The sequence below is a fragment of the Pteronotus mesoamericanus genome, unplaced genomic scaffold (genome assembly GCF_021234165.1).
Source record: "Pteronotus mesoamericanus isolate MK-2021 breed Mesoamerican mustached bat unplaced genomic scaffold, CSHL_Meso_final scaffold_651, whole genome shotgun sequence".
NCBI classification, from domain to species: Eukaryota; Metazoa; Chordata; class Mammalia; order Chiroptera; family Mormoopidae; genus Pteronotus; species Pteronotus mesoamericanus.
The window spans coordinates 31,705,037-31,727,718 of NW_026555325.1; the positions used below are offsets into that span (position 1 = coordinate 31,705,037).

The following is a 22,682-nucleotide window of genomic DNA, read 5'->3' on the forward strand; positions in this document are numbered from 1 at the left end:
CACTTGCCATTGCTACCTGCGCTCCCCTAGACCATCCTCTGTTCCTGTCATCTACAGACCTTATCTTGGTTACTTCACATTCAGTGAATGTTTGGATGTTTAATTTATGATCTTCTACATTTCCAAATCTCACCACCAACTAGATTTTTCACAGCCCTCCAGTCTACCTAACTCCTTAACGTTACGGCTCCCTACCTCTTCATGTCAATGACTTTATCTCTTTTCCACCCAGGCATCTACCTTCATGGCTGCACGGAACCCTTCAAGAGCTGCTCCCCATCGAACCATAGTCTTCTTTCCTTCCAGCCCTCTCACCCCCATTACAGCTGTCATTCCACTGTCTTCCAAGCTCTGGTGGCTTCTCTTCCACCTGCCTTCAGCCTGCACCAGAGTTCAGTTACTCTGTCAAGCACTTGGTCTACCACCCACTATCCAGAACACCCAACTAGTCCTTCCTCCTCTGCCACTACACCCGAGACTCTAAGAATTACTGCTGGAGAGCATCCCTACGCAGTTTGGCGCCACTTGCAAAATAATCATCTCCCATCTTAGCTGGGCCTGTAACTCTTCCCCAAACACTAGTCCTAGAACAGGACCCCCTGCCATTCCTTTCCCCTCTCTCTTCAACCCCCTCACTCTTCCACCTCTCCCGCCGGTATACTGTAGGGGGAGCAGCGGGGCAGAAGGAAAGGGGCATGGGCTTTGGTGCCAAATGGACCCCCAGTACCACTCTCTGCTTCACAGTTGAGTAGCCCACAGTAAGCTGGTGTCAACAGTCTTCCACACTGAATCAGCAGACAAATCTTTTTTGAAGTTTTAGTGTGAGATTACATCAAGTTTGTTTATTTTTACCAAACAACTTATTTAAAAGAAATCTCTCATGTATTTCCAGGAACCCTTAACTCTAGTCAATGCTGGGCTTCCGTTATTCAAAAGTCATGTTCACATAGTCACACTTATATACCTAAGAAAACAAAAAGTTTCCATGAGAACTGTCAAAATCAGTTTGAGCCCAACTACGGAACTTTAAGGACAGTGGTCACCCATGCCTTATGTCCACTTATGTCCTATCTCTGGGGATTTGCATATCTCTTTTTAAACAAGTTTTGTTCTGTGTAATTGGATATTTAATATAAACACTATCTCTGACAGGATGACCCATAATGGGTGTACATTTGTTCAAAATTTAGGATAGGATGATTAAAAATGATCCAGATTCAACTCTCAGAATCTTTCATTTCTGCCGGTCTGCCAAACACCTTGATTACTTCTCCATACGATGTCTGCTGCCTGGATCAGCAGCCACAGTCACTCAATTCCTCACCAACTCTGCGAACCCTGCATTTGAGAGCCTAGAGTGTCCCAGATCTCCCCTATTATTCTTTCCCCATCCCAGGCATCTAGAAACTTGCCAAAAGCTTCATGAGGATAATTTCAGCTACTACATATTCTTAACAATATAAAAAAAATACAATCACCATCTATAAACAAGTATAACCCTGAGTTCTTTTCCTTGCCCTGGCTGTTTTGTTATCAGAACTGAAGAGAGACCAAAGACCAATGTTAGAATCATACAGTAACAAGCTGGAATGCAACTCCTCTTATAAATTAAACTCTAATGTTAAATGATTCTTAGCAGCTCATTCTAAATTAGTATTGTAATATATCTTAAAGATCCCACAAGACCTTTTTATTCTGTAAGTCTAACGATTCATGGTCAAAAGAAATAAAATTCTGTATTTTAAACATTTTTTTCTTTCTTACATTTTATAGATAAGGTGGAATGGGAGGGGGAACCAAGAGTCTAAAAGGAAAAAGAGAGAAAGGAGCATCTTAATGAATAATGCAAACCAAGTCAGTGGCCAGGTATATGCAATATATAATATCTTTGACTGCCACCTCTTTGTACAAACTGCCTTAGAGTGACCTTAGGAAGTGAGCCCTGGCTTGTTATTAAGTGTTCATTGTGTCAAAGATTACAACTTAAAATGATCACCTTGAGCAAAGCCTAAGTTGCTTGGTTTTCTCTTTTTAGTCACGGATCGTATTATAGTGTGTAAAACACAGTTAGATGAGTTTATTTGGTATGCACCCTGCCCACACTTCAGCCCTTACATATGCCCTTCACCTTATTATCCAGCATAGATGCGCTGATCCCTAGCTACTCTCAAACTGTTAGACAGTTTCCTGGGCTGATCCTATCCCTGGCACCAATGAGTAGTCCATTAAGGCTAGGGATTGGCCCGGAAATGTGGCTACCTGGCCCCACTCTCAGAAGGGAAGGGCCATTTGAATATAACATCACTATTCATGTTCCTGTCTCCCAGAAAGGTCTCCATGAAGTCTTTTTTAATGCAGCTTCAACAGCCTCTTTCCTTCCAGATGGTGCATGGAGCCAAGCCTGTCAGAGACCCTTAGTCTCCTGCTGCCTTTTAATGCTGGTCGTTGATTGCTAATGACCCCCAGCTGGACTGGCTCCCCAACCCATTTAACCCCTCTCTGCTGGGTCCCCTTCTCATGCTGGGTGAGAGGCAGTGCGAGCTGGAAGTCGGAAGGTGCCAAATCAGCCAGGACCTCCTGCTCTGTCAGAGCTGGTGGCGCATTTCCCGGCGCCATCACGGGTGTCCAAGATCACTCCAGTGAAAAGCTCCTGTTAACATGATTTTCTCTATATTGTCATAGAAATGCTACCAGGTTTCTGATTGTTATTATAATATTTTATTTGACTAAGCGAAGATAACAGAGTCCCTGAAAGAGGGTTTCCTTTAGAGTTCAGGAGTGGAGGACTACTGATGTGAATCCTCTGAAATATGTTAGTTTGGAAACTTAAAACTAAATTGCACTGGCACTCTTTCAGTCTGGTCAAACTGTGCTCAGAGCAGTTCCTATATGTAATACAAAGAAGCATCAGTGAAAGCAATAATTAATTTCCTTGTCAAGGCCTAAATCACTACGTAACACCAGAGATACCCATTTTCAGCTATGTTGGTAACAGCTGTATTTAATTTGCTTAAGCTTGGAAGGGTGTTTTTTGTTTTTTTGGTTTGGATTTTTGCTTTTGTTTTCTTTTTTTGTTTGTTTGTTTTTTGTAACATGCTGGATTATGCTTATAGCTACACTGGTCAGGTAAGCTAGAGAAGGGGGAATGTGAAAGAGAAAAAAAGCTGATAACATTAATTTATTGAGAGATCTTGAGTCCAGTGGAGATATTCAGGTCCTATACCCTCCTAATGAGGATAAAGGAAAGGAGAGGGCATGAGAGGTCATCGTTCTGTTTATTGTTTCCATAATGAATTGCCATCAGTCTCTTATTAGATTGTAAGAAAACAAGGCAAAGAAATTTAGTAGTTTTGTAAGACCCTGAAGAACTGAAGTCTAAACTCTTGATCTGAACAGAGTCCTGACAGCTCATTATTTTTATAAATGTTAAATGCTTACGGAATAGTTGTGACAAATTTAATTTTACAGTGTACTAAGGAAATTTTTTCCAAAATTAAGCACATGATAGGAAAAATAACCCAAATGTAATTATTTTCTATTTAACTTTGTTTCCCCCAGATGCTTCCTATTTTATTGACTTTTCAGAGATTAAAACTGAAAGAACTAGAGTGATCTAATTTTTTACCACTAATGCTGCATTGATTTCACTTTTGCATCTCATTAGTTTAATGCAGGCAAAATCATACTCGTGATTTCATTTTGGTCTACTATTCATATGCTTTATTGTTTCTCACAAATGCACATTCACCTGCCATTCATTTGTGAGTATAATATCCCCCAAATCAAGTCATTCATACTGATGACTGCTCTCTCTATGTGTAAAAATATTTTTGAATTTATGAACCTGGGTGGGTGTTTGTACAGCTGTACAATACTACCTTGTACATTGCAGTTTTTCCTCACACCTCAAAGGCTGAGTATGTGAAGTTAAAAATGCTGTCTTTTTGTCTGTCTGTAACCTAATGACCCAGAAGGACGTTAAAATTAGCCTCCATTGAGCAGCATTGATCTCTGGATGAATCATGATAGTACAACGTTCTGATGTAGTTGTGGAGAAATTTTCCCCCTGAATCCTGAATGCATTTTAATTGTTCTTTAAATTCCAAAAAGCCAGTAGGGTCTACACCATTCACATCCATTTCGCAGATAGGGCACTAAGAGGTCTGGAACTCTGTAGTCATAGCATCGTAAAGTCAGGAGGGACCTTAAAGAGCCTTTTTTTTTTTTTGGTTTACAATTTTATTTATTTTTAGAGACTGAGGAAAGGAGGGAGAAAAAGAGGGAGAGAAACATCAATGTGTGAGAGGAATATTGATTAGCTGCCTACCTCATGCCCCCAGCTAGGGATCAGGCCTGCAACCCAGGCTTGTGCCATGACTGGGAATCAAACTGGCGACCCTTTGGTTGGCAGGACAACACCCAACCCACTGAGCCACACCAGTCAGGGCTTAAAGAACCTCTTGGCTAATACTTCTCTCCTTTCCCTGCTTTCACACTGGTTTCATACCACACACTTCCATCAGTCACATCTCTTACTGCACCCAGACTCTAACACACTGGGGAAAAAGCATGACTCCAAAGAAAACAGTTCAGCATCTCAAGCTAAGAAATATATAATGTACCACACCATACCCTCTGATGAAAAATCACTATGTTAGTCCAACCTCATTGTTTTATCGATAAAACGTGGAAGTGCAGAGGGGTAGCGAACTCACCCAAGGTCATACCAATGAGTTCTAAAACTATGCCAAGGCCTGCTGACCCCCAAAACAGTGCTCATTTCACTACAACTTCCAGCCATTTGCACACTAACAGCAGGAACTGGAACTAGGTCCCTAAGTTAGAGAGCAAAGCAGAGCTAGGAATGAAGGCCCCAGGATCCCCTGTCACAAAGAATCAAAGACCCCATCACAATTAGTTTAGTAAAACCAGCACTATCTAGTGTCCCATATCCTCAAGCATGTAAAATGTCATACCAATCTTCAAAGACATTCTTTCACTCCATTTTAATCTGTTTTTAACCAGGACATTGTTTTCCAGCTCCCGAGTAGATCACTAGGTGATTTGCATCTCATTAGGAACTCCAAAAAATGACATCTCTCAGCCTGCTGCCTGGTTTTGTGGGACTGCTCAGCATCAGACCTGGGCTTACATTTCTTATGTAGACGTTTTTCGGAAAAGCTAAATTAATGATGTTTTCCCACTAGGTGCAGTTTGGTTGGCCATTTTGGCCTTAATTCTTGCCCCCTACAGGACTGCAGTAAGGAAGCAGCCATTGTCGGGGAGGGTACAGATGAGGTCAGTCATAACCAGGTGGCTGGAAGGGAATATTGTGAGCTCTCAGAATAAGTGGTTTAAAAACTCCAAGGGTTCTTTGAAAAGAGAAACAAGATTTATAAACCTTTACCCAGACTCATCAAGAAAAACAAAAAGAGAGGACCCAAATAAATAAACTGAGAAATGAAAGAGAAGTGATAGTTGACATCCAAGAAATACAAAGGATTATAAGAAAACATCACAAACAACTATATGACATCAAACTGGACAATCTGGAAGAAATGGATAAATTCCTAGAAACATACAATCTTCCAAGACTGAATCAAGAAGAAACAGAAAATCTGCCCTGGCTGGTATGGCTCAGTGGATTGAGTGCCAGCCTGTGAACCAAAGGGTTGCCAGTTCAATTCCCTGTCAGAGCACATGCAATAGGGGACATGTGAAAGATGATCACACATTGATGTTTCTATCCCTGTCTTTCTCCCTCCCTTCCCCTCTCTAAAAAATAAATAAATAGAATCTTTTTTGAAAAAAAAGGAGAAACAGAAAATCTGAACAGATTGATTACAACCAACAAAACCAGAGCAGTCATCAAAAAAAAAAACTCCCAACAAACAAAAGCTCTGGATTGGATGTCTTTACAGGTGAATTTTGCCAAACATTTAAAAAACTAACATCTACCCTTCTCAAACTATTCCAAAACATTCAAGAGAAGGGAACATTCCCAATCTCATTTTACAAGGCCAGCATTATCCTAATTCCAAAACCAGTTAAAGACACTACAAAGAAAGAAAATTATAGACCAATATCCCTGGTGAATACAGATGAAAAAACCCTCAACAAAAATATTAGCAAACCAAATTTAAAAAGATCATATAGCATGATCAAATAGGTTTTATTCCTGGGATGCAAAGTTGGTACATTATTCACAAATCAATTAATATGATATATCACAGAAACAAAATGAATGATAAAAGTTATATGTTCATATTAATGGATGCAGAAAAAGTATTTGACAAAATGGAACATATATTTAGGATAAAAACTCTCAGCAAAATGGGAATAGAGGGAACATATCTCAACATAATAAAGGTTGTATATGGCAAACTCATGGCTAACAACATATTCAATGTCAATGGGGAAAAACTAAAAACTTTTTCCTTAAGATCAAGAACAAGACAGGGATGTCCACTTTCATCACTCTTATTCAACATAGTACTGAAAGTCCTAGACACAGCAATCGGACGAGAAGAAGAAATAAAAGACATCCAAATTGGAAAGGAAGAAGTAAAACTCATTATTTGTAGATGACATGATACTATATAGAGAGAACCCTAAAGATTCCATCAAAAAACTGCTAGAACTGATAAGTGAATTCACTAAAGTAACAGGATACAAAATAAATATTCAGAAATTGGTTGCATTTTTATATGCCAAGGATGAAATACCAGAGAGGGAAAATAAGAAAACAATCTCACAATTATATCAAAAAAATACCTAAGAATAAATTTAACCAAGGGTGGAAAGGACCTTTACCTCGAAAATTACAAGACACCGAAGAAAATAATTAAAGAAGATACAAATAAATGGAAGCATATATCATGCTTATGGACAGGAAGAATTAACATCATTAAAATGTTTGTGCTACTCAAAGCAATCTACAAGTATAGATTCAATGCAATTTCTATAAAGTACCAATGATATATTTCACAAAACGAGGACAAATAATCCAAAAATTTAAATTGAACCACAAAAGACCCTGAATAGCCAGAGCAATATTTAGGAAGAAGAATAAAGTTAGAGGTATCACAATACCTCATGTCAAACTATGCTACAAGGTTATAGTAATCAAAACAGCATGGTACTGGCATAAAAACAGACACATAAATTAATGGAACAGAACAGAGAACCCAGACACACCCCAGGCCTATATGGTCAATTAAGATATGACAAAGGACGCAAGAACATGCAACAGGGTATAGATAATCTAGCCAATATATGGTATTGGGAAAATTGGACAGGTAAATACAAAAAATAAATAAAACCAAACCACCTTCTTACACTATATACACCAATAAACTCAAAATGGATTAAAGATTTAAATGTAAGACTCAAAACACTGAAACTCCTAGAAGAAACATAGGTTGTAAAATCTCTGACATTTCTCTTAGCAGTATTTTTTCTGGTATATTGCCTTGGGCAAGGGAAACAAAAGAAAAACTAAACAAATGGGACTACATCAAACAAAAAGTTTTTGCACAGCAAAGGAAACCATCAGCAAACCAAAAAGGCAACCTACTGAATAGAAGAAGATATTTGCCAATGATACAGCTGATAAGGGGTTAATATCCAAAATTTATAAAAAGTTCATACAATTCAACACCAATAAAACAAACAATTCAATTTAAAAAATGGGCAAAGGACCTGAATAGACACTTCTCCAAAGACAACATACAGATGGCCAATGTAGACATATGGAAAGATGACCAGCCTCATTAATCATCAGAAAAATGCAAATTAAAACCACAATGAGATACCACCTCATACTTGTCAGAGTGGTTATCATCAATAAATCAACAAACAATAAGTGTTGGCAAGGATGTGGAGAAAAGGGAACCCTTGTGCACTTTTGGTGGGAATGCAAATTGGTGCAGCCACTATGAAAACAGTATGGAGTTTCCTCAAAAAATTAAAAAGGAATTGACTTGTGACCTAGCAATTCCACTTCTGGATACATATGCAAAGAAATCCAAAACACTAATTTGAAAGAATTATGCACCCCTGTGTTTATTGCAGCGCTATTTACAATGGCTAAGATATTGAAGCAACCCAAGAGCCCATCAATAAATGAGTGGATAAAAGTTGTAGTATATATACACAAAGGAATATTACTCTGCCATAAAAAAGAATGAAATTCTACCACTTGAAACAGCATGGATGGACCTAGAGGGTATTATGCTAAGTGACACAAGTCAATCAGAGAACGACAAATAGCATATAATTTCATTTATATGTGGAACCTAAAAACCAAAATAAACAAAATAGAAACAGACATAGAAATGGAGAACAAACTGATAGTTGCAAGAGGGTAAGGGTTTGGGGGGACTGGGTGAAAAAGGTGAAGGGATTAAGATGTACAAATTGGTAGGGACAAAATAGTAATAGGGATGCAAAGTAGAGCATAGGGAATGTAGTCAATAGCATTGTAATAACTATGTACAGTACCAGGTAGGTACTAGATATATCGGGGAAAACACTTTGTATAGTGTATGATTGTGTAACCACTATGCTGTACACTTGAAACTAATACAAAATAGTATTGATTGTAAACCATAATTGAAAAATAAAATTTTTAAAAATTCCTAGAAGCAGAGATAGGGAACATAATGCCAATTTTTTTTAGTACTATGCACAGTAAGGCAAAAAGAAAGAAAATCCATGGCAACCCATAGCTGATTCTGTATAACTGATTCTAAGCTTGTGCCTTTTGAACATTTTCAACTGGTTCCAACCCTCCTGAGATCCAAGCATTTTTGCCCTACATTTGTGTTATGCTTTAAAGAAAGTCTCAGTTGGTCAGAATTGCTTTTCAGCTTTGACTTCCGTTTATATAGCAAAACCTCCACAACAGCACTTAGCAGCATCATACCTCTGGAAACCAGAGATAATGTTTCCACGGTCAGCAAAATTATTCTCTTGGAATAAGAAAAATTTTCCCAGTGTCCAGGGAAATTAGTGTCAGTTTTGGGTTCAAGCCATTTGATACAGCTTTCAGAACAAAGCAAATACCTCACAATACCTGGATCCCTACTGGGATGCTTGCCCTTCCCAGAATTCCTTCTGTTCAATCAAAACTTCTCTGATCCTATGCCAACTTTTCAAGATGGCAGCTAGTTAATTTGCAAAATCAAGCCAAAATTTTAGGAAAGGGTAAAATCTCTGGTTTTTCCAACCCTGGCTATAGATTAAGATCATCTGGAAGAGGGGAGAGGCTCTTTTTCAACAATAACAATGCCAGAATCCTATACCTGACCAATCAAATTAGGATCTCCAGCTGTGAGGCCAAGACATCTGTGTTTTTAAAAAGTGTTTCAGGTGATTCTAATCTGCAACCAGGGTGGAGAACCACTCCCTCATAACCAGAATTACAACAACACTTAGAAGCACCTGCTCTGTCTTAGGTACTATGTCTTCTCTTTTCATACCTTATCTGTCAGCCTCACTACAACACTGCTTGAGTGATCATCATCACCAAGCTCAGATCTCTAAGAAGTGCCAGAGGTGGATTCATATTCTTGTGTTTCTGACGCCGCTGCTTTTTTTTTTTTTAATTTCTCCAAGTGTGGGACACGGGTTGTTGGTGGTTTACAAGTTGATTTTAAATGGTGTTTGGATGTGACATTAAATGACACTGAGTCACGTAAAAGAATATTACTCCTTTTTCAATTCTCAGTTTAAATTCTTCAGCCTAAGGTGAGAGTTGTGAGGGTGTTAGTATGTCTCCAAGTCTTCTCACATTTACTCACCTTTCTTTTGAACAAAACCTCTTAAAAGCCCAGAACATTTTGTGGGAAACAGAAGTTCTGGTGTGATAATATTGTTTTCATTGCATTTACTTTATGGCTTGCTTCTGTTTATGGCAAATGTTGCCACAGCTTTTCCATTGACAGTAGTGAATAAAGTTTCATTTTTAAAGAAATGCATTTAAGTAAAAAAGAAATCAGTTGATTTTTTAAAAATATTAAACAATAGTACAGGTGTCTTGAATACAGCAAAAAAATGTTTAATAGATAAGTGACAGAAGTTTGAGAAATACTTCCCTACAACATGCTAATTTTAAGAATAGGCACCTTCATACCTGTTAGCCAGTGGGACCTCTCACCTACCACCCCATCACACCAGATATGCAAAAAGTTGTTTCATCCATTTTAGGTCCAGCCTGGACCTATGAACTTTGTTGTTGTTTCCAGCAAAGGTGGAATCCTGAAACACAAAAGGCTAATAAATATAGGGAACAGAAAGTGTGTTCATTCTCTCTGTCACATAATCAATGAAATTCAAATCAAAATACAAATGACATCCCATTTTTTTCACCTACTAGACCATCAGAATTTTCTTAAAGATGCTGTCTCATCTTTAAGAAATACATCACCTCAGGTACAGATGGTAGAAGTGTAGTGTGCTACACACTTTCTGGATGGCAATTGGAAACACAAATCATAACTTTTAAAAATATGTCTACTCTTTGGGCAATAACTCCACTCTTAGAAGTTTATCCTAGAAAAAGAATGTGGATTATCACCCTGACCTGTTTGGCTCAGTTGGTTAGGTATCATCCCACAAAGTGAAAGGTCACCGTTTTGATTCTCTGGCAGGGCATGTGCCTGGGAATTATATAAATTGGTGCCATTTACTCTAATCTAGAATATAGATAAGAAACTTGTTCTAGAATTTGCTACTAGTGTGAGGATGGGATAAGGGGCTTAACTTATTTGTACATCATCTTTATTACTTTAAAAATGCCAACAATACTTTAATAAAATTCTTATATAAAATAAAAAAATTTGAAAATGTAACTGTAAAAGAAAGCTACTACTTTTAAAGTAGGTTAATATCATGGAAAAACATCTATGATTTTATTAAGTGGAGGGAAAGCAGTAACAAATTACTGTAGATGAATACTGATATTTTGGGGTGGAGTTAAAAGAAATGAATTCATATTCCCAGAAAAATATTGAAAGGCTATTAAGACAAAAATACTAATGAACTTTGTTTTTAAGAGGCTGACTTTATCTCCCTCCTTGTTAGACTATAGGTTCTCTAGAGCTGCCCCGCAATAGAAAAGGCTGCCTTCCTATTGCAAGTCTTCGCAAATGTATCCCAAATGACAGAAGCAAAGAGGAGGCCACATAGATGGAACACATCTTAAGAATAATGGTGAATAGTTACTATTCACTCATTCATTATTTGTTGAGTGTGTGCCAAACCCTGAACCATGAAACCATTTCAGGGGAAATTATTACCACTTCCTTAACAATAAAAAGAAAATTCCACATAGGCAATTTATAACTCCACCATCTTCCACAGGCACTAATTTAACTCAGAGATGTTTTCTTTGTAGCAGTTTTACAATTTTGAAGAAGATTGTTCATGACATAACATGGCAACTGGGAAAATTTGTAGCTTTCCTTTCATCTTAGAAAGGAAGATCTGAATTACATGCACCCCAAGAGAAAAATCTCCCTTTCTAGTTGTGTGTGTGTGTGTGTGTGTGTGTGTTTTACAAAAACCCACTGAATTCCTTATCCCTCCTGAAGTTAGACATGATAAGGTGAAAACTTGTAAGAACATCTCAGTAAAAGAACAAGCATCATAATCAGAGGCCAGAGCCTAGACCCTGGGATTTAGAGTCAGAAGACCTGACTTCTAGCCCTGCCTCTGAAGGGAAGCTGGCAGAGGGGCCCAAGCTCCCTGGGCCTCAGACCACTCAGATATAAAAGCAAGGGGCCTTTGGTCAGTAGGACACTGGGAAACCTGAGTTCTCTGTTGGATTTTGCCTCTAACTTGCTGTATGAGATCTTAATCTCCCTATGCCTCTGTTATCTCTTTGGGGTCATTTGTCTTTCCCAGAATGAGATAAAGCAAAGAATAAGACACTTGGCAAAACAAGATGTGCTACAAAAAATGAAGCGGTAAGGGGAAGAAGCACAGAACTGGAAAAGACAGGTCATCTCCGTGGATGCTCTTTCATGGAAGGGTCCACTGGAGCACCCTGCAGCACAGCCAACCACCACTGAGGAAAAAGATCATTCAGCTGACTGCGAGGCTACTGTCACCTCCAAGTGCCCTGAGAACTTTGGTCAGAGAAACAATCCACACTCTTGAAACTCCATCCAGATTTCTCCTATTTTATGACAGACTTATCTCCAGTTTATTATAAGGTTCTGTGACAACTCAGAAGAGAAACATGTTCAAGGTCCCTTTATGCACAGAGTTGACAGAGCTCTGTAAATTAATTGCATAATTCTAAATCTATTTCAATGACCCTCCAGAGGTATATCTTGCAACTCCACGTGGGATTTGCCATCTGTAAATCTAGAATACTGCACACTCTGTTTGCTCCAAGGGGATGTTTTACTTGGCAAGTGACCCTGGGAATGCCTCACTCACAAACGGCAATCAGACTAGAATGCTGCTCAGAAAGCATTCGTGCCTGCTGAGGCCTATGGGGAGGGTACAAAGGACTGTGGCCCTCACCATATGCTCTCTCCCAGGAACCCTGCTCACTGCGTGTCCATTTCCCGGGGGCCTAGAATTACTGATGCCCCACCAGGCCCGGATCATTGAATTGTATGCCCCACCCTGCTCTCCCTTGTGGCAGTTCTTCCCTCGCTGCAGTCCTGCTAGGAAATTTCCCAGGACTGGCGCACCTGTAGTGGGTGATGAAAAGTGAAACCCCAAATATTAGGGGATAATGTTGGGAAGAGCATCTGTTGCCAAAGTAGCCATAACTCAACAGGTCGAGTGGAGTAGAGGAAGTCATTTCCCTCTTCGTCTCTGAGACCCTCGGAGAGAACAAAAAGCCTCAGTTGTGACTTAAATTGTGCTTGAATTAGGGTTGTCAGATTTAAGGGGAGAAAAAAGACACCAGCTAGATTTGAATTTCAGGTAAACAACCAATCACTTTTTAATATAAGTATGTCCCGAATATTACACAGAATATACTTACATTTAAAAAGTATTGATTATCTGAAATTCAAATTTAACTAGGTGCCATGTATTTGATTTGGCAACTCTAGCTGGGATATACCTGCATGTTCAATAGAGTATTGAAATAGTAAGTTACCAAACCAGTTGTTTGAAGTTATGTAATTAGCCATTGCTAAATTCAGCTGTCTCTCATCGAGGGCTTGGCCAATTGTGCAGCCACAAAGTGTAATGATTTGAGATTAGAGAGAAAGGAATATGCATTTCCCATGCTCCTGAAACTCCATCTGGATTTATCCTATTTTCTGACACACTTACCTCCAGTTTATTATAAGGTTCTATGACAACTCAAAAAAGAAATGTGATCAAGGTCTCAAACGTGAAATCAAAAGGCACACGGATTCTTGTAAAAGAAATAGGCCATGTTAAATGCAAACTGGTATTCATGGCATAATATACTTTCAAGAAGCACCATAAGGAGGTAGCTCCCATATATTACCAACTGGAGAATTTGGCTTGGCTTGCAAATATTCATGTGAGACGGAAATCAGCCAGTTTCAGAATATGAACTTCATTATCTTCAAAGTAAATAACTCATATTCTAATGTGTGTCTTCAAATTTGGATTGCCCAGTTTATCTACAAAAACTAGCCGAGTGAACTAGGTGATTGTCACATAACCATACTGTTTTGTAACTCTTAAGCAAATTGGCTCAAAAGCTAGCAGACCGTTGAGGCTTCGATCCTGACACAGATTAGTCTTTCTTAGCTATAATTTCTTCATCATTTGAAAGAAAAAAAATAATTTTTGTCTTATATGCCTCATTGATTTTTTTATTTTTAAACTTTTATCACAAAAATCATGATAAACTTCTCAATGTGCATACATGGTTGGATTTAATCAATGTGCTATATGCTATTCGTGTTTTGCTTCTTTTTCTGGATTTTGAAATTTAATCTATCAGCACATATCCATAATTATCCTTACTGATGCCTCATGGTATGACATCATTCTTATATCTCAAAGTTACCTCTTCCCCAATTATGAAATACATATCATGTTTCTAGCTTTTTTTCTACTACAAAAAGTGTTATCATATCCATCTTCATACGGATTGCCTCTTTTTTTCTTTTGGTTTAACTTGTTGTTGAGCCATGTTCAGCTTTTGTTATAGATTATCAAGTTGCACTTCAGGAGAGGTGGAGCCTATGGAATCACCAGTGGATGTGGGGCCCCTCTCACACTGTCTTTTGACCTTTTGATTTATCCTAATTAATAGAAACACAGTAGTAAGTGTTTTAATTAAAGCTCTTTGTTAGAGTGGCTGGACATTTTTTAGGGTTTCATTTCTTAATTGCATTTCAATATATATGAATAGTTCTGTTTTTCTCTTGATTCAGGCTTTCCACCTAATGGATAGTAGACTTTTGTGTGTATATATATTTTCATTTGTTTTTATCTTTCTGTTGCACTTCCTCTCATCTTAGTTTTTTTAAATCATGTTTATTTTATTAGAATTGTCTCAATTTTTCCCCCTTTGCCCTCCTCCACCCATCCCCTCCCCCACCCCCCTCTCCCACAGTCAATTCCCACTCTTGTCCATGTCCATGGGTCATTCATACATGTTCTTTGTCTAGTCCCTTACCCTTCTTTCCACCATTGTCCTCTTTCCCCATCCCCTCTGGTCACTTTCAGTTTGCTCCATGTTTTCGTGCCTGTGGTTTATTTTGTTTGTTACTTGATTTTGTTGAATAGGTTCCACTTCTAGGTGAGATCATATGGTATTTGTCTTTCACCGACTGGCTTATTTCACTTAGCATAATGTTCTCCAGTTCCATCCATGTTGTTACAAAAGGTAGGGGTTCATTCTTTCTTTTTTTTAAGGGCAGATTGATTTTATTTATTTATTTTTTTAATTTTCAAGATCCATTATAAAATATTAAAAAATTTAAATCCATTATAAAGTCTCAGCAATTAAAACAATATGACACCAGCACAGAAATAATCAAGTAGATCAATGAAATAAAATGAGCATTCTAGAAACAAATGTATATATCTTGAATGTAACATATAATTAAATTGATATTTCAAATCAATGGGGAAAATAAGGCTTATTCAACAAATGAAATGCATGGACCACTATTACTTGAAATAAAACAAATATAGAGTTCTATTTCACACATTATACAAAAAATGTTCAGGTGAATTAAAAATCAATATGTAAAATCCAAAGAGTTTTAGGAGAAAATACAAAATAATATTTTTCTTATCCTGAAGTAAAGCATTCAAGCCCAAAAGCTATAAAGTAAAATATTGACAATATGACTATATTAAACATTTAAGACTATACAGTAATATACGTATAAAAAAGTTAAAGGACAAGTAATAGAATAGGGAAGGTTTTGCAATACATCTAAAAAAGGGTTAATAGGTTGTTGGGGTTTTTTTAGGGAAAAATTTCAATGAACATTTAGTCAAAAAATGGATAAAGGATACCAAAAAGTCATTTACAGCTTTTTAAAAATAATAGAAAGCGGCAAAAAGTATACAAAACAGGTTTAGTTTCAACAAATAATAAAGTAACAATTAAAATAATACATCATTGTCACCGTCAGATTAATAAGTATTAAAAATATTGGTAATATCAAGTATTGATGAATGTGAGAGGAACTGAGTATTCGTAGACTTTTTCTTCATCTTCTTAAAGCAGTCCCTTTAGCATAACTTGCAATGCTGGTTTGGTGGAGGTGTATTCTTTTAGCCTTCTTTTGTCTGGGAAGCTCCTTATTTCTCCTTTCATTTTAATCAAAGCACTTACTTGGGTAGAGCAGTCTTGGCTGCAGGCCTTTGCTTTTCGTTACTTGGAATATTTCTTGCCATTTCCTTATGGCTTGTAGTGTTTCTGTTGAGAAGTCAGCTGCTAACCATTACAGGGCTCCCTTATATGTTACTACCTCTTTCTCCCTTGCTTGCTTTAGGATTCTCTGTTTTTGATATTTGCCATTTCAATTATGATGTGTCTTGGAGTGGGCCTCATTGGGTTCCTCTTAAACAGGACCCTCTGTGCTTCCTGGACTTGTGTGACTTTTTGTCTCCTCCAATTAGGGAAGTTTTCCATCATTACTTTTTCAAACAGGTTCTCTAACCCTTGCTCCTCTTCTTCTCCTTCTGGTATCCCTATTAGATGGTTATTGTTACATTTCAGGTTGTCCTGTATTTCCCTAAATGCCTCTTCATTCTTTTTGAGTCTTTTTTCATTTTCTTGCTCTTTCTGGGAGCTTTTTTCTACCTTATCCTCCATCTCACTGATTCGATCCCCGACTTCATCTAGCCCACTTTTGATTCCTTCTACTGTGTTCTTCAACTCAGAAATTGTATTTTTCATTTCCTCTTGTCTCTTATTGATGGTTTCTAGGTCCTTTCTCATGCTGATATAGTTTGCAGTAAATTCCTCGTAGTTTCCCTGGAGTTTTTGATAATTCTCTCTGAGCTTACTGAGTTCATTGAGCTTCCTTAGAACCATTGTTTTGAACTCAACATATGACAATTTACTTGTCTCTCTTTCATTTATTTCTCTCTCTGGGGATTCCTCCTTTCCCTTTAACGGGGGCGTGTTTCTTTGTCTTCCCATTATATGTGAGACTCTTCTTGTTTGCCTCTGCCTCTTAAATTGATCTGTCTTGATTTTCTGACTTTGTGGTGTGAACTTCTATGGGAGGAAGCCACTGTTTTCTCTTCTGGATCTGCCTTTGATGATGTCAGATATTAACCCTGTCTGACCTTAGGCAGACTGTTCGAGACTTCCAGGAATCTACTGTCTGTGGCTCTCCTTCACTTGTCAATCTAGTCACTCTGCACTCAGCAGTCAGGTTTAGGCACCACAGGGTGGGGCAGAGTCCCTCCTGAGGGCAGGGTTATGATGTCCTCTCAAGCTGCTGCCACTCATGAGTGGTCTGTCTGAGCCAGATGGCTGCTGACATCTGGGAGATGAGTCAGCACTGGGATCCCACCGGCTACTCTCTCAGTTCTCTCCCCAAAGCCTCCTTCCCCAGTCTCTCCTCAGGTGTCTCCAGACCACTCTCTCCCTGCCTTTGCCAGAGACCAGGGTAAGTGCCTGCAAATAAAAATTTACATGTGGGCCCTTTAAACGGCTCTTCGTGTCTCCAGCTGCCTGTCTCTGGCAGAGAGAAACCCTGCCACTTTTTGCAGCTGGCTATTATCTGTGTACTTTTTGGGATCTGGTGCTGTAGTCTGGAGATCCCCATTTATGGTTTAGACCCCGCTCTTCTCAGGGGGATCCAACTGGCCATTTCAATATCCTTCTGGTGCTGCCACCCATAGGCACCCTTCCTGCCTTCTCTAGTCTCTACCATACTCCTTACCAGTTAGGTTGTGCTATTGCTGATTCTTTTGTCTGCCCAAGATTATAAGGTTCCTTTCTTGCTATTGTTCAGTTATTTGTTCCAGGTGATTTCTCCACAATTTAGTTGTAATTCCAGATTGGTCCTGGGAGGTGGTCAGTGTGACTTCCATTCAATCCACCATCTTGATTTCTCTCCTCATCTTAGCTTTGTTACTGTCCATCATATAGAATAATTTACTTGAATATAATTGAACCCACCCTTGTCACTCATATCTTCTTCCACAGTTAAGAAAATAGTCTATTCCGTTTCTTTCTAAGATTTTTATGGGAATGTTTAAAATGTTTAACACTATAATTCACCTGGAATTTATTGTGGCCTGTGAGAATCAAGACTTATATTGAAATAAATAAAAGATTTAGATTTTTTTTACAAAACTACTTTGAGTCCAGTAACACTAGCTTATGGCCTTAAGCAAGTCATTTATCATCGCCAAATGCAGTGTCCTCTTCTGGACTGAAGGCAGGGCCTTTGTATTATTTCCCTTTATCTTCCCCCACAATATCCAAAAAAGTGTTTTACATTTATGACAAATGTCATAAGGTCTGTATTGAAGCTTTTTTTTGCATATTGCTATCAAATTGTTCCAAAAGCAGTTATTGAATCATGATTCATTTCCCAATTATTTAGTTGGTTGCCTGTAATTGGTCATATATCAATGATGCTCAGATTTGTCCCAATGGCAAAGCACCCGGAAGTTGTAGCACTCTTTGCAAAACATCATGAAATATGGAGATATTAAAGTTAAAATAATGAAAATTAAAATTTGGTGTTAAATCAGACACTAGCTTACCCTAAGTTCTAGTATAGTATAGAGACTGTGTGGTTTTTTTTTTAATTTATAGGAGAAATTTTAAAATTGAGGAAATTCTATCCAATAATTTAATTCCTTCTAAGAATTAAACACTCACCCATGAAATATCAAGTTGTTCAAAAGCAAAAGTTGAAAACCATATCTTATATTAAGCATCCCCAGTTGAGAATATAAATAAAAGTCTCTGATCAAGTGTAAACACTATAGAAACATAAAGTCCAGCTAACGTGAGCTGAACTCCAACTGAACCCCAAAACTATTTAAGATTAGCCTTTTGAGTTGCCAAGTTTGGAATTCCTATAACATTAGAAAGTCTAAAGAAGATCTATGTCAGATCCCTAGTGCATGTTCACACCAGCAAACTTAATTCTAGATGCTTCTGCTTATTAATCTATAAATCAGAGGAGATAACACAAAAGGGCCTCACAACCTCATATTCTACCATATTAAATAATAAGGATTTTGCAAAGCAAGCAGGAGGTAGGCATGTTGGAACTATCAGGGGGAAAAAATTCAATTCTGGATTCCTTGTGCTCTGGGGATGATACCAGCTCAAGAGGCTAGAGTCCCGTCCTCTGCACAGAGTTCCTGATAATGTGGACAGGGATGCCTATTAAGGTTACTAGAACCCTCTGTAAGCAACATCATTTTGCTATGCTAATTAATAATTTTTCATGGAGCTTACTTTTACTTAGACCTCTGACTTTCAAGAAGTGTATTTCTTGTTAAGAAAGACAATAATGCTGCAGTTTGTTTTTTTTATTGTTAGAACAGGAAGTAAAAGATCTAGGGTTGGGTCCCCACTCTGCCACTTGAGCTGGGATAAGTCATTCAACATGTATAGGCCTCAGTTTCCTTTTCTGAAAAAAAAAATGAGTACTTAGAATGGACTGTTCCTAAAACCCTGTATCATTCTAATAGTCTTGTTCGAATATAAATATGGTCCAATTCAAGAAAAATAAAAATGCAAAACTTCATACTTAGGAAACTAATAATTCACTATTTCAAAGGGTCCCTGCCAAATCATTCTTCACTTAGAAATTCCCCCAGAATTTCCTTAACTAGTAGGAATCTCTCCTGAATTCAAACTGTCACTGCAAATCTCCAGTCCTTTTTTATGAGTAATTAGTTTGTGATATAAACTTTGTCCGGGAAAATGATATCTCTTCCCTAGACTATGACATTCATGAACAACATTCTATGGCAGTTGTGTGTGTGTGTTGACAAGAAGTTAGAACGGCTGAACCCTGTTTCAGATACCGTGCCAAAAAAGACAGCCAATTCCACAGAAATCTTCTGCTTAGAAGGGAAATAAACCATGACTTCACTGGACACGTGGTTTCCTAACCTCCAGTGCAGTCTTGGTCCAGGATTCCGAAATCAGGACTGACACAGTGACTGCTCTGTGAAATCGTGCGATCACCTTTTCCCCTTCTCCTTTGCACTACCTCCAGAGACTGCATGGATCAATGGCATTGTTCAAAGCATTTCAGTAAATACTAGCACAAGCCATTTTTCCTCCAAAATGTATCCCGCCAAAAGCTTTGCTTCTCATCTACCCAAGTGTGTGTGTGCTCCAGATGTCTTTCAACTCCTGCTGTAGGATGTGGTGCAAACCATCCCAGGTCACCTTCCTTGTCCTAGCTGAGCTATCTCACTAAGAGGGTACTTTCTACCCTACAAAGGCTGACCACCAACCTCTCCTTCACTAGTGTGACAGATCTACTTGCTTTCTGTCACTCTTGACTGCTGATTCAGATAAGAAAGATGAAGGCAAAGTTACAGACAGTGGCTCTTGTTTACACTCAGCAATTGCTGTGTTTGGGGGTTTTTTTTAGGATATTGCTTTTAGTAATAGCAAAACTCTTAACATGCCTATTAAAATGAGACACAGTTTCTACTAAATGCATGTATGCGAAGAGAAATTTTTTATTTAATTTTCCCAAAACCTTAGATGGCTTACAGTAAAGTTTTGCTCCCTGTTGCAGGTTCAGAAAATAGCCTTGCACAGAAGCAGCCAACACCCCGCCGAAGATGTCAGCAGCCCAAAATGCTGAGTAGCCCTGAGGACACCCTGTACTATAACCAGTTAAATGTGAGTTCAAAGTGGCCATAAAGCTGTTTCACTGGCTTTGTTTCCAGTTAATAATTCTGTTATTAATACCTGTTCCAGCCCCTCCAGCCCCACCCCCACTCTCTTATGCTCTCCTCTCGAACATGTGCTTAGGCTCTTTATCTGTTGCTTTCATGTCAGGATGTCTGCCTTCACGGTGAATAATTGATGTGGTTTATCAAAGACGAGCAAGATGCATGCTTCATCAGGCTCACTTGAGCCCTTTGATCAAAAAAATTATGCTGTGACTTCTGATATTATCAGCATCTGCTTGCATTCAACACAAAATCACTTTGAATTAAAAATTAACGACTTGCTGCTTTGCTTTGACTGTGTGTTCTTGGCCCTCTCCACAGGGAACTCTAGAATATCAAGGGAGCAAGAGGAAGCCAAGAAAACTTGGGTAAATATCTGTCTTCTTAGTTCTAAGCAACTGTAAACAGAAGGGGTCCTTTGTGATATTACAGAAAATGCAAAACTTTCCTGAGAGCCTTCTAAAAATATGCAATGGGGATAGCCCCACTATTATTGACATTGGAAACTACTTTTCACAGTAGCAAGTATACCAAACTTGAATCTATTCTCTCTGAAAAGGCTGGAATTGCCATCTAAAGGCAAATGTTATTTCTCATAATTTTCTCAGGGAATTGTACTTTCTTCATAAGTGGAGACACAGTGGGTTGTATAAAACTCTCCCACAAACAAGAACACTCCACAGAGTGCAAATAAGACACTTCCCCCACATTACCTTACCCCTGGGCCTGAAAGCCACAGGGAAGTTTCCTCCAGTGGTTAGACAGAGGACTCTTAAAAAGTTTGAGCTCACTTAATCATTAGCATTTCAAATGAGACTAGGAACCAACGAGGTAGATAATTTGTACCATTAGTTTAAGAACTGGAGAAGGTCAGGAGAGGAACTTCCTCATCTAGAGGAAAGCAGAAAGAGACAGACAAGATAATTCACATAAATCTAGATGCAATAAAATTACAGTTTCCAGACACCACTAAATCAGGACAATATCAGTATGTTACTCAGAGGTGAAAGGTTTTGTGTATCGGACCCTAGTTCCTCTGTGCAGGAGGACCCTGGGCTACCCTAAGCTGTCCTTCCCCCTCAGTGTTGGAACCCAACACTTCCAAGTACTCAAACAACTTTAGCTGCCCCATAGATGCCTGTGCCATTTGCTTTCCTTTCTGTTGAAACGCTTTTTCTATTGCAGCCAAGTCAAAGTGCTTGATTGCGAAGATGAATATTACAAATCTCTATCACCTGTGGACTCAATCTCCGAGGAAGACAACCCAGCCCTCCCTTTCTTCTTTCCCTCATCCTCAAAAGGAGCATCTTCTGCTCAGCACTGAGCTGTACTTACTGCCCCTGAAGTCTGTTGAGGGAAAGAACAATCATGGTTATTGACTGATTGTTACTTAATAAGAAAGCACTGCAATGGCGTCAGTATCTTTGGACACATGATGGAGCCTTACTGAAAAATTTTCAGATTCTTAACCATTTTCTCCTACCTCCATCACCTTCCCCACATCTGCTCTGCAGCTTGAACTGAGTAATTCCTACTTTCTCAAACCACGAGTCTCTTGGGGACACTGAGCAACCTCCACTACAGTAATAACCATCATTCATGCTCCCATCTAAGAGGGTAACCGTCTCACCATAGGCTAATTGTGAACACTGATCATATTTCTTTATTTTTCCCACCCCATCAATCCATGCAGAATATGCCCCTGTGAAAATCCGGGACTTCCTTTCCTCCTTGCTTCTCCACAGCATCCCGTTACCCTCTACTGGTCTTTCAACCCTGCCCGCCTCTCCCCAGGGTCAGGGCTTCATAGCCGAGTGTCTCCATACTGGAAGAGTACATGCAAGGTATCCTAGGCCAGGGTAATTTTTTGTGTGTTTAGGGGGAGGGGCCTAAATTTTTCAGATTCTTTGTAAGGGAAAAGAACCCCTCTCTTTCTAATTATTATGCTGAGAATCCTTTGCCTTGTTGCTCCACCTTGTCAAGACACCCTTATTACCTTAGCAATAAAAGAAAGAAAATTTGGACCTGTCAGAGTCCATGTGACATGGTTTTGTAACTTTCCATTCTTTGGTCGGCTGGCTCCAGCAGACTGGGCAGCATCTTGTCTCATCCATCTCTGTGCAAAGAGTCTAGCACAGTGCCTGGCAGAGATGGATGTCCAGTAAAGGTCCACCCTTGGATGAATGGAGAGACTTAGCTACCATATCTGATAGGACAGTTACTTTCAATTATATGTTAGAGATGGTTAATCACTTTTATTACACCATAAGTTCTGATTTTTCATTCAAGTTTGAGCTAGTCTTATTGTAATGATG

At 38.7% G+C, this 22,682-nt stretch overlaps 1 protein-coding gene across 1 annotated transcript in view; it reads left to right on the forward strand.

Moving 5' to 3' along the window:
• Window positions 1-22,390, forward strand: part of MYO3B (myosin IIIB) — a 389,700-nt gene extending 367,310 nt beyond the window's left edge. Inside the window, exons 32-34 of the mRNA XM_054562662.1 lie at window positions 20,208-20,314; window positions 20,689-20,735; window positions 21,553-22,390. Of these exons, the coding sequence (XP_054418637.1) occupies window positions 20,208-20,314; window positions 20,689-20,735; window positions 21,553-21,691 (293 nt within the window). The 3' untranslated portion in view covers window positions 21,692-22,390. The remainder of the gene's footprint in view (window positions 1-20,207; window positions 20,315-20,688; window positions 20,736-21,552) is intronic.
• Window positions 22,391-22,682: the final 292 nt, after the last annotated feature.